Genomic DNA, 12,650 nt, shown 5'->3' on the forward strand with positions numbered 1-12,650 from the left:
TAACAATATGTTAAACAAATCTGTGCACAAAGTTTAGGTCAAGCTGACCCACTCTTTACAGGTGAAGGGACTTCAATCAAGAGAGCCAGCCTTGGGAAGGATGAGAAACAAAGAACAGATAGTGAAAAGAGCACTATTATCTAAGCTGTCCAGAAAGAAGCCTTCAAGTAAGGAAAGTTCTGGCCACAAGAGAAGACAAGTTGATAAAGTGTTGCAATCCACTGACATCAACAGAAAAGTAGTTGAAAACAGGACGAAGGTAATTGTGGCAGTGGGAGATCACAACCTCCAACTCAAATAGCGCCCCCGCCCAAAAGAGGGCAAAACTTCACTTGAGGAGCATGCATAGTTAGTAAAGAACTTCAGTAGTGCTACCTGAGGATATGTACTAATTTGCATTAGAAGTGAGAAACTTGTAGCCAGTCCTGTGTGTGATAACGAACATACAATGTACTACAAAGTGTAAAAAGTAAGCAAAGGATGGGAGAAGTTGGGGAAGACTCCATTGCAACTTCTGGGATCAGTTGACAGGCTGAACCTGTCTTCTCCCCCATAGGGAGATCTACTGGGTAAGAACTTTATTCCATGACTAACTCATGCTAGCTGTTACAGGGTGTATTGTTTTAAGCCTGTTTTGCAGTGTATTTTCACCTGCAATCTTCAAACATTATTCTGTCACAAAGTTGCATTTTTTATAATAAAAATCTTCAGCTGAAGTTCATTTTGTTTGTCTCCAGAGATTTGAGTAGTTGTCATAAGGCATTTGACTCAGTGACGCTGTCAGCAGAAGTCCCCATATAGGTTAGTCGAATCACCCTCCAATATAGTGGACTGCCAAAAGGCCAGTAGCAGACAGATCCTTCTTTGGAAGCTGACAGGCTGATCAAATACAAAGGGTTCAAGGAAACCCCCCTTCCTAACATGACACCAACAAAAGCCCCAAAATACACACACACAAAAAAAGAGAGATATTTCCTTTTGTACAACACACATTACCTTATATAGAAAGTGGGGGAAGGAAGAGTGACCAGTGCCTCATTATGACCCAGATTTCAGCTGCTGACTGAAATCACAGGGGTTTTCAAGACTTGACTGGACAAAGCCCTTAGCAACTTGGCCTAAATTCAGTGTTGACCTTATTCCAAGCAGGAAGCTGGACAAGAGACCTCCTGAAATCCCCTCCCACATGAAGGATTTCTAAGACCATCAAAGGGACAAAGGATGCTAGAGAAAATCCAAACTAAGCAATCTGTTGAGTATTCAAACAGGTAACAAAAGCCACACATTTTCCTTTCAATAGCTGCAGAACAAGCACAGACATAGTATGCAGCTGAATATGACACACAAGATAAAGCTACACTAGAAAAATTCAGGACTTTATTTTAAACAATGATATTTTTTATATTTTAATTTTTTTTACAAAATGCTCCAGACTAAACAATACATCAACGTCTTTCTAAGGTTGGGGTTTTTTTTAGTTCTGTAACCACTTCCTCTTCTTCAGTTTTGAGGTAGAGATACACACATTTCCAATCCATTTAAAAGACACTTCAGCCCTCCCCACTATAATCCAAACACAAAAGCAATACACAAGAATACAATGTCCATTTTCCCACTATTAATTGCTCAGATAAATTGGAAATCATGTCATGACCTATAAAAGTTGGCCCACTAACTCCATGAAGAACTCCTGAAAAGATCAGAGCTGATATCATGGAGGGGTATTGTCTAAGGCAACACCTCCAGAAGGAGAATCCTCTGCCCCAGAAGCAGGGCTGTCAGGCAGGGGAAGAGAGGCATCTATTTCCAAGCTGTGCTGCTTCTCCAGATCACAATTCACATCAGAATTTCCTCCACCACTCACCTCTCCCTCTGACTCTTCAGTTAATTTGTCTTGGGCCTGAACTGACTCCTCAGAATCTTCTTTTTCACGCAGAAAGCTGCAAATTGTATTAGGCCTGCTGTAGGAAAAATCTCTGTCCTTGATCTGTAACCACTCCACTCCACCTGATGCAAAGAAGGAAAACTGATATTAGTGACAGAAGGAGTTAAGAGTTAACAGCAGGTTTTTTTAGGTTCACTGTTATTAAGGCTGAGACTGACCAACATTTAAGTAAAGAATTACTTAGAACAGAAAGATGTCTTTCATTAATTTGGACCAACACTATTTTTTGTTTTGTATTTAAATACACACATTTGATACCTAAAGAAGAAAGTTCCCCTAATTTCCTGCATGCTCTTGAACCAAACACACAAGGCTGACACTCCTAAGCATAATCCGCCCATGGCCCTATGCATAACAGCAGAGGCACTAACCAACATTCTCTTCTCCTTCTTTCTTTTCTGTCAAAAGTGTCCGTGTCATGTTCAACTTCTTCACTGTGTGGCACTTGTATTTCAGCTGTACTTTTTGGTTGCCTTCTGCATCTACTATGAAGACAGGAGAAAAAACAATACCCAAAACCCAATCATTATAGTGAATTCCACTATCAAGTGAAGCATGACAAACATTTTTAACCTCCCATGCTACCACAATGAACTGGTCATCAAATCACAATTACCATGCTCAGTGTTTTCTTCAAAAACCACACAGGTTCCCAAGGCATCTGTGGAAAACATAGAAAGAAAGTCTTAGAGACTAATTTATATCAGCTGTAGACACTACACCCACTGGCACAGCTCTGGGAATGTTCTGACTTCCAGCCCCTCACAAAGGCCCAGCACTGGTAACCACACTGCCAACTCCAGAACGGGCAGGAGAACCATGGTCATTTGAAAGTTACTACAAGGGAGGATTCCAGATCATTTTCTTCCAGACCAGTGTTGTCACCAAAAAGCAGACGGGAGAACTACAAATTGCATAACGTGCCAGTCCTGCTCATACAGGAGACAAGAAGCATTCACTTCAAGGCATTTTGCGCCCCATGTTTTGCCTTGCAGAAACACCAGCTGGTGGATGCTGGAGTCCACTTCCAGGCATACCTTCTAGTAAGTAACACAGACGCATGGCTAATCTAGCAGCAAACTCAGACTGGTGCTGCTCTATATGGTGTTATACAAACACAACTCACAACTTCAGCACCTCACAGGACCATGTTCTCTATCTGCAGTGCAATTAACTGACATTAAGAAAGTGCTGTGGGTCACATGAAAAAGGAGACATTGTATCCACATCATTTTTCCTACCTTCATACTCTCCTGCAAATACATATCTGTCCACTTGTAAAATGGGCCTGTCTGTCTCTATTCCCTATAAAAAGAAAGACAAAATCGAGCAGATGTCAGGTCTATTAGCCCAGGCAAATTTCTTGCTGTAAGATCAGAGAAAACAGATACAGCAGAATCCAGATTACATCACTTCCTTGAAAAGTTAACTAATTTTTCGGTAAAAGTTTTGAAGGTGAGGCACTATGTAGTAAATTGTGAAAAATGCAGAATATCACACAGGTTAATAGGAATTTGTGCAATTTTCCTCTTGTACCTTTAAAAAACCGAAGTATTGAAGATAAGCAAGGTATAAGCTCTGGGATTCTCTTTCTGCTGCCTAAGTTGAGAACATCAATAGCATTAAGCTAACATGCAGAACATATTTCCGGTTGGTTGATTTTTTTTTACTACAGGAAATTAAGAAAAATAACACATCTGTACCAAGCAACAGTATTAAGTTTTTTAGTATTAAATTTGGCTGTATTGCATTCTTTTTTGGACTATGCAGAAATGGAGACTGCCTTCCCCTTATGTGACCAGCATCACAGAAAACTTGCTAAACAGAATAACACAAAGCAGAATCTTTTATTGGAGTTTTAACAACAGTTGTCCATTATCAAAAATCTCAAGGAATGCTTACTCTGTGGAATGAGCACAGGTAGATTTGGATATGAATAGGATACAGTACAGATACTTAAAATTTTTCTAGTAACATTACAAGAGAATCTTAAAGCCCAAAATTTAAAAGAATCCCATTAACACTACTGAAGAACATGTAGCCATTCAGATACCAGTAATGAATCACCTGTGTAATACATTTCAAGCAACTTAGGTCAGATCCAGGAAGCAAATCTGCTTATAAAAGCATACCCTTCCAGTGATGCATAACCTATGAATTTTGACTGTGCTTCTACATTTGAGATTTTCAGAACTGACTTTACCACCTCACACATATTCTGATCAGTTGCATACCCTGAGATGCTCTCTTCCATCTTTTCAGTTTCTAATAAAGGTCTGGTTTCAGAAAGCATTTGCAAACCAATAGTACTTATACTATCTGTACGGCTCTCATAGTCCATGTCGGTTTTGAAGGGCAAATAAGATTTGTCCCATATGAAGAAAGTGATTAAAGAACTCAAAAGGAAAAGGACAGGTAAGCCAGATTCTTACAATAACCTCACAGTGAAGCAAACAACATCCAAAACTATTTATCAAATGCTTAATACCCAGTTACCCTTTACAACATTTGAACTTGCCAGGCAGTATCTGCAAAGAAATCCATTGTAAATACAGTGTAATTCAGAAAGACTTTGGCTTTACCTGTCATCTGTACTCAAGTTGTTTGAAGAACTGTGCTTAAGAATATTTTTTAATGTGTAAAATACACAATTAAAAATACAACCGAGTTTGAAATCAGAGAAGATAATGGTCCTAGCTTATAAATACTTCTGAAAAGACTTCCTTACATTTACATAATACTATATTCAAAGACAATATGCCATTTCTGAAATAGAGCCCACAATGTGCAGCCAAATACTACCAAGACAGTGCGCATAATTCCCTGTCAAAGATTTGATCTAAATGTTATTGACTTTAAGGAATGTAGAAACAGCCTCAGTCCCCTGTTTACATGCATACTGACTTACCCCTTTCCTATTGTGCTGTAATCACTCACCAAAATCTTGCATTTGTTTTCACATTTTTCTAAGAAGTCTGAATCAATAATTCCTGATAGTTCCACCATGACCAGCTGCTCCTACAAGGTAAGTTCATAACGTAATTGATATATCCGAACTCAGGGAAAAAAAGAAAAAAGATCTGCCCAAACCAAGAAAAACAACATACAAAGACCTAGACCTCCAGAATAAACAGACCCCTAACCTAACTTATTCTGCATTGTCTACAGAAATGGCAGCCAGATATTGCAGTCCCCAAGGAAATGCAACGACCCCCCTAGTCCAGCAGGCTCCTGTTTCACACCAGAATTTCCTGGCCTTTTCTTCCCAACTAGGAAGGGAGCAATTTTTTCACCCTTGAAAAATGAGGATTGATATAATAAACGATTTATTAATTATAATATGACCAGCTACGTATTCCAAAACATATTTTTACAAAGCTTTAGAACCTGCCTATATAAGACACCATAACCAGAGGTTAAGCAAGGTGTTGCTTGAAATGGTTACTTGTAACTCTTTATAACATCTTGCTTTGAAATCAATTCCTGCTTGGAATTCCTTACAATTTTGGGCAAGGGAAATGCAAAGACAAAGCAAAAAAATAACCCCTTGAAAAAAAATCTTACATTCAAGGAAGGGTTTGCATGAATCACCATCTACTAAGCGTCCACGAACATTGTGACAGAAGAGTGGTAGTTTGTATCTTTGGATGTTACAGGGATAGGAAGCAACTGAAACTGGAAGACCACTTTGTGACAACGCCGTTTTACAGAAAACCCGAAGGGGAACAGCCCGAAGAATACAGCCTTCGGGACACCACGGTTGCGGGGCAGAGAAACCCGCCGGGCCCAGGGAAGCGCGCTGGCTGTGCCCGAGGCCACGGCTGCCCCCGCGCCCGGCCCGCCCCGGCCCTGCTCCATGCGGCGGCGGGCCGCGGGCACCGGCTCCCGGGGGAGGCCGTGCAGGGAGCCGGAGAGAGGAGAAGGGGCTACCCCTCCTTCAGCTGGGCCCTGAAGCAGGTGCTTGGCCCCGGCGGCCCACAGGAGGGCGGGCGCTGGGCCTGACCCCGCCACCCGGCCCGGAGGCCGGCGGGGGAAGAGGGGGCCGGGCCGGGCCCACAGGCGGGACACGCCCCGAGGGGGGCCGGGCCGGGCCGGGCGGCGCCCCTTCCCCTAACGCTGCTCTAAAGGAAGGGGAACGCGGTGGGAGCGCGTCCCGGTGTCGGCATCCACCAACCTCCACCTCGTCGTCGTCGTCCTCCTCCGCTTCGCCCTTCCTCTCGGCCTCCCCCACGCCCTCTGCCGCTGCCGCCATGTCGCTCGCGGAGGCCCCGCCCCCCGCCTCGCCTCAGCGCGCACCACGTGAGCGCGGCGCCGCCATCTTAGAGGGCGACCGGTCCTGCCTCCCTAACGCTCGCGCGGCTTCTGCCCCGCCCTGCGGTGGGCGGAGGCTGGAAACGGCGCCAACGGCAACGGCGGCCTCGCCCCCGCCCGCCGCCGGCCGCCCCCAGCAGGAGGCGGGAGCGAGGCGCGCGCCTCGGCGGCCGGTAGGCGGCGGGACGTGAGGCGCGGTCACCGGGCGGCGGCGGCGCGCAGGGCCTGGGGGGAAGGTGGCGCCCTGCGCGAGGCCGGGGGGGCGCGTCGGGAGCAGGGTGCGGGGCTGCGGCGGGGGGGGGCGGGGAAGTGGCGGCCTGTGGGGCAGGAGGGCCCCCGGGGGCAGGCTGCGGCGTGGAGCGGCTCCCGGGGCCCGAGCGCTGCCGTGTCCGACGGGCTCCGTGTCGCTGGCGCTGCCCGCCCGCCGCGAGCCGTGCCGTGCCCCGCAGCCCTGCCGGCGCCCCGGCTGTCCGCCGCCTACGGAGCTCCCGGCAGGCCCGGCGCTCAGCGGAGCGGGGCCACCCCCCGTGCGCAGGCCTCGCTCGCCGGGCTGAACGCGGCGCATCATCCCTGCTAGGCCGGGTCCTGGTTTCGCTCTCCAGCCCAGCACCCAGTTCCCCGCACCCGTGCCGCTCGCCTGCCTGGTGTGCCAGCCCTGCGTGCACCGGTGCAGATTAATTCTCGCCAGACCCTTCTTCGGTGGAAGAAAGGGACGTGGTTTGCTTTGTACACGGTTAAATTGTATTTGCTGTTTTCACGTCCTTAGCCTGATGCTTCCTGGTTATCTTGTCAGGTTTGAACACCCTCCTGTCTGATTTCCATCTAACAAGGATTTCTGAGATAATGTGTTAATTTATTTCTTTGTAAGTGCAGGACATCATGCTCCATAATCCTCAGCCTCACACTGTTTTTTGTAATGTAGTTCTCCCTTGTTTTCCTTCTGTATGCCTTTTGTACCAAAAGTGTCTTCCTACTCATTGTCAGTCATTACTGAATAACAATTCAGTTAAAATAAAAACTGATCCCAAAGGCGTTCACTGATTTTTTTTTTTTTTTTTCCCCCAGCCTCTGCTTAGCTCCATAAGGTAAACATAAATGTCAGCACAGCAGTATGTCAAGTTTAAACAATGTGCAGATATGTGTGATACAATGTGTTTCTCCTTTTCCTATAAAAATCCCTGACCTTAAATATATCAAGTAAGTTTAGCAGGATTCTTCTTTGGGAAACCAGCATTAAGTTTCATCTCATTTTCTGTTAAGGTTCAAGTTTTTGATTATTATTCTCTAAAAGCTTGTTTTAGAATGTTGCATGCTGCTGTGGTAAGAACAGCCCCGTACAGTTGGATTAGTTCTAAATACAGACAGAGATGCTGGAGCATGTTACCTTCTTGTCAGGCAAATCACAAAGGCTTGAATTTTGGCTGCAGGGGATAATACCTGTGCAACAAATGTTTGGTATATTACAAAAGTGTTAATTATCAGGTATTTTAAAATGATAGTTTGATCATCTGCTTAGTGTTGGCTGCTGTATTTAAGGGGTTTAGGAGATGACAAATAAGGCTTTGAGTATCTGATTTCATGTTCTGCCACTAGAAGGAGATAGATAAATAAAATCATGCCTCGAGAGCTTGTTCAACATTTCTGATGGAGGTTTTTAATAAGCTTCTAAACTTTTAAAGCTGTGTGTAAATGTGGGTAACTTTTTAGCTAGTTGATATTACTCTCTATACATGAGTGCCTGTGAGTAAACGCAGTCTTTTAATAGTTCTTAACTACTGATTTCTATTAATTAAATAGTTATATTTGGCGATTACATTTTTTCACTATGTCTTCCTGCCTTTAGCTGAAGTTTTTGTTGTTTTAAAAAAGTTCTAGCTGAATAAAGCAGAATAAATTCTTTGTTCTGAATATGTATTTCAAAATCAGTTGTCATAACTGCCAGTGCTTCTGCAACGTTACGTTAATACCATCATTCTCTTTTTTATAGGTGGGAGGAAGTTAAGTGACTTAGCTAAAACTACCAAAAGCCTTTACAAGAAGATAAATGTGTGCCAGATCAGCCTGTGTAAATCATAGACTGGCATGAAATGCTGATGAAGGAGCCGGTACATTTGTTTGCTTGAACACCAGCCTAAGTCTTATATAGTACCTGGGGTCACCTTAATCACCTACATTTTTGGTGCCTTAGTGCCAAATGTATTTTAAAAGAGAGTACCCCATTGTCAGGCTAAACTTGCCATAGGCATTAGTGGTTTGCCTTGGTCTTTAATGTCCTGGCAAGAGTATTTCAACAACTTATCTCTTAAAAGAGACTGTCCTCAGAGTCTGCCAGGGAGATTGAACTGCTTGATGAGATAAATATGGAAATAGGTGTTTTGAGAATCCGGGGTTTGTGTTTCTGAGGCCTCAGCTAACAATCCTGTCGGTGCTTGAACAGACTTAGGTGTGTGTGCTGCTAGAGGCAAGCACCTAGGTGTCACTTAAGCCACTTTGAGTCGGTGATGACCAAATGGTAAATTTAAAGTAAATGACCGTGATTGAGATCTATGTATGTAATACGTATGCACTAGTTTCAGTGGGTTCATTTGCAATTTAAGCATGTTAATACTTATTTTATTGTGGGCCCTGTAGTTTGCAGATTTTAGTTGTGGAAGTTCATAGACATTATTGCCATTAAGGTACATTACAGGAAATCAGAGAAAGTTCATGAAACACATAATGAATAAATTCTGGCTTCCTACTTTGTCTTATTTTTCCATTTTCTTCTGATTTTTATCTTCATGCTTGGAATTCCTTCTCAATCCTTTTGCAGAATGCAATTGCCCTTTCTCCATTCCCTCCTGAACACTTTCTTTGTGAGGTCCTGGCACGAGTCTATCACAGTAAAATGTTAAACGTTTTGTAAAAACAGGGTAAGATAGAGTAATCGTTAAAGTTCTTGAGTTTTGTCTGTCTGTTTAGACAGTGAGTGCCTCTGGTTGAAAGCTTTTTGTATTATGTAGTGAAAAACTACAGAATTTAGTATTTAAAGAATTATAACGGAGCATATGTATGCATGTATACACACACTATATAGTCTGTGTATCTGTACTATTTGCTGAATTGACTGCCTCAGGAGAGAGCTCTTACAGTTTCTAGGCTTATTTTAAATTGGAAGTGTAGCTAAAATTGATGATGTGACAAAAGGTGATTGCCTGTGAATGTCAGAAGAGACTCCTCAGTAAAATGTTGCCATGTGAAATGCTAAATGTAATAATACGGTGTTGTAAGGTGTGGAGGGATGCAGAAGAAAGCTTGTAAGAGACTAGTGTGTATTTTTGGCTCTAGTCAAGGTTATAAAAGGTAAATCAGCCCTGGGACAAGGGTAATTTGCTGATAGTATTGCAGAGGATGATTTCCATTTCCCTGCAGCTATATTGCTGAGTCTCTTCGACTCTTCAGTTAGGAATTTGCAAGCCAAGCCAGCTCATAGGTGTCACCAAAAAAAAAAACCAACCACCCCAAAAAACCCGAACCCTGCTGGATTCCTTTGCATCTGTGCCTTTGTCTTTTCAAAAAGCTCCTTAAAGATTGTGTAAGGAAATCCTAGCAACCCTATTATACAAGGCACAGTCAGAGTAGGGTGAAGCGAGGAGTGCTTTATTTCCACAATCCTTACTCTGTTTACTTTGTCTAGTCTAACACTACGGAGTGAAATGCAGTACAGGAGGAGGGAAGCGAAGGAGACCTTTCCACCAGTTCTTCATCTACATGATCTCACTCCAGTTGTCTTGGAATGAGCACAGTGAGAGCACAGTAAGGGGTGGGAGAAGAGGGGCTGGGAGGGAGTCTCATCCTACGGTGGTTTGTGGGGCTTCCGCTTTATTTTTAGCGGCCAGATGCCGGTGTAATAGGAGATAAAAGAAGGGGTTAGATGTTCCCTGGGTTCTGTGTCCAGGAGTCCGGAGGCTTCATGCCAGTCTAGTGTTATACAAGGCATTAGCCCTGCTACCTGGCCTGAGGCAGCAGATGACAGGAGTTAAGAGCAGGAGAAATTTAGGAGAAATTGTTTTACTATTCTTTTTAAAAAATAGATGACAAACCATGCATATCTCGGCCTCCCAAATTGTGCTTCTGGGACAGATTCTATTAACTTGTTCCCTGTGTACTCCCTTTAAAACTTCTTCGAAGTTTCATGCTGTGTACCTGTTCTGCAGCTGAATAGTGGATTTCACCGAGCTGGTCTTTGTGTTACTGGACTAGGTGGCTTTGAGCTAAAGCTGGTGTGCTCAGAAATGGAAAGGGACATCTTTGAGGCCCAGCTGTTTCAGCTGAACATGCTGCTGTCTCCAGCTTCTGCCACTGTCAGACAACAGGAAGGTATCGCTCCTAATCTGGTAGTCCATCTTAAACCACACATTTAGTTTTTTTAAGCCAATAGCCTGTGAGATTACAGAATGGTTGAGGTTGGAAGGGACCTCTGGAGGACATCTGGTACAACCTGCCTGCTCAAACAAGGCCACCTACAGATGGTTGCCCAGGAACCAAATGGCTTTTGAATATCTCCGAGGATGGAGACTCCATAAGCTCCCAAGGCAACCTGTGCCAGTGCTTTGTCACCCTCATGGTGAAAAAGTGTTTCCTGATGTTCAGATGGAACCTCCTGTGTTTCGGTTTGTCCCTATTACCTCTGGGCCTGTCACTGAGCACCACTGAAAAGAGCCTGGCTCCGTCCTCTTTGCATTCTCCCTTCAGGTATTTATGTACATTGGTGAGATCCCTCTTGAGCTTTCTCAACAGCCCCAGCTCTCTAAGGCCTTTCCTCATATGTCAGATGCTCCAGTCCCTTAATCATCTTCATGGCCCTTCACTGGCCTCTCTCCAGCACATCCATACCTCTCTTGTACTGGGGAGCTCTGAAGCAGTCTCAGCACTGGTGTGGCCTCGCCACATCATGGAGCATATAAGGGGAAGAGCAGTGGGAACATCCTGAGGGGACTTGTGCTGTATCCACACACGGGACGGATGCGTCTTTGTGTCTATGAGTGATGGGGGCAGGAGGAGAGTGGCATGGAAGACATGAGAAGTGCTGCAGCGTCCTGCATGGTGTCCTAAAACTGGAATACCTCCCAGAAAAACTTGGCAGGTGACAATCTTCTGAAGCAGGTGATAACAATTAGAGAGTAAATTATGTTACTTGTTATCCAGCTGGATCAGAGGGGGATGTCTATCTGTAGAATTGACTTGCTAATATATGAAATGTTAATGTTCGGAATTTTCTACATGACCTCAGATCTTTTGGCATCGGTTACCTGAGATACAAAGATGCAAATTCTTACCCCTGTTGGGCTGAAAGCAGTTGAATGTCCTTGACTTCAAAGGTCACTGGAACACTCATTATTTTTCAGGACCAAGCTCTTATTTAATCTCAGCTGGCTTGTCTGTATTTGTTTAAAATATGTTTAAAACAAACTGATATAAAAGGCGTTTGGAATTTTCTTTGCATACAGTTATGTAATAGCAGGTTATTTCTGTTTCATATCTATTTACTGATTTTGATCAGTGCTCCTGGGGCTTACTTTTTATTAAAGTGAAGTATTTTTATTGAATTGTGTTTTGTTTTCCTTGTACATGAACACAGCTTTGCTCATTAGTGAAGTGCTGTTAAAAGCATTTTTTTACACGCCTCAAGAACTGCCAAAGTGTTTTGCAGTGCAGGAAGTAAAACCACCTTATTAGTCAATCTGCATCAGAAACATCAGAGTCTTAATTCAGTAGGCTTTTATTGAGGTGCAGCTTGGCAGCAATTCGGAATTTCTGGTAGCTTAGTGCTTTTGTAGGTATGACCGCTGACCTACAGAAAGTGTTTCTCAGCCAGTATGAAAAGAATCATATTGCTGAAGCCTGAGGGTAAATGCTATATGAATTTGTTTTTACTGTGATATTACTACAAAGTGTTAGAATGTTGCTTTTTCAATATTAGTTCATAGTATGTGGGTGAAATCATAAATGCATTCTATATCTTCAAAGAACAGGGCAGAACTGACAAAAGTGACATAGGAAATCATGAAAAGTAGTCGAACAATTAAGTCCAGTTGTACAACCAACAGCAGGATGCAATGACTCAGTTATCTGTGTGTGCATCCCTAGGTACTAAAACTCTGTTGCTCGATGAACACTGAAACCCCCAAATCCAGAACAGGAGAATCAGAATAGCTAGTTTAAATTGGGACAGTACGATACTGTGCATGTTAGACATTTGAGAGAAGGAGGATAACCACTGCAACACCAGGCATGAATTATGAAGGGAAGGTGAAAACAGCCTTTTGCACTGCTAAAGGATGTTGACTCAAATCAGAGTTAAAATATATCTTTAAAACCAAGTAATATACAACTTATATGAGTTCTAAATCAG

The 12,650-nt window shown here is 43.5% G+C and overlaps 1 protein-coding gene across 5 annotated transcripts; it reads right to left on the reverse strand.

Moving 5' to 3' along the window:
* Positions 1-1,358: 1,358 nt before the first annotated feature.
* GTF3C6 (general transcription factor IIIC subunit 6) lies at positions 1,359-6,341 on the reverse strand. Of its 5 annotated transcripts, none has more exons than XM_080388222.1 (6): positions 6,126-6,341; positions 4,883-4,963; positions 3,187-3,250; positions 2,562-2,606; positions 2,317-2,430; positions 1,359-2,007 (listed from the first exon to the last, which is right to left on the reverse strand). In XM_080388222.1, exons 1-6 carry the CDS (start codon positions 6,195-6,197, stop codon positions 1,712-1,714), a joined length of 672 nt encoding a protein of 223 aa, XP_080244348.1. In that variant the 5' UTR covers positions 6,198-6,341; the 3' UTR covers positions 1,359-1,711. The 5 variants fall into 5 exon arrangements, with proteins under 5 accessions (XP_080244348.1, XP_080244347.1, XP_080244346.1 ...); XM_080388221.1 differs by having other exon boundaries at positions 4,883-4,960; positions 6,120-6,341; XM_080388220.1 differs by having other exon boundaries at positions 2,317-2,427; positions 6,120-6,341.
* Positions 6,342-12,650: the final 6,309 nt, after the last annotated feature.

This window comes from Falco punctatus (genome assembly GCF_963210335.1).
Source record: "Falco punctatus genome assembly, chromosome: 5".
NCBI lineage: Eukaryota > Metazoa > Chordata > Aves > Falconiformes > Falconidae > Falco > Falco punctatus.

What these genes read in the sequence shown, in the direction of transcription:
- GTF3C6 (XM_080388219.1), bottom strand. Translation starts at nt 6,197, where the DNA reads ATGGCGGCAGCGGCAGAGGGCGTGGGGGAGGCCGAGAGGAAGGGCGAA. An exon ending in AAAACAAATGCAAGATTTTG is followed by an intron (nt 3,251 to 4,882) that starts GTGAGTGATTAC and finishes TTCTTTTTATAG; the next exon opens with GGAATAGAGACAGACAGGCC. An exon ending in ATTTGCAGGAGAGTATGAAG is followed by an intron (nt 2,607 to 3,186) that starts GTAGGAAAAATG and finishes TGTTTTCCACAG; the next exon opens with ATGCCTTGGGAACCTGTGTG.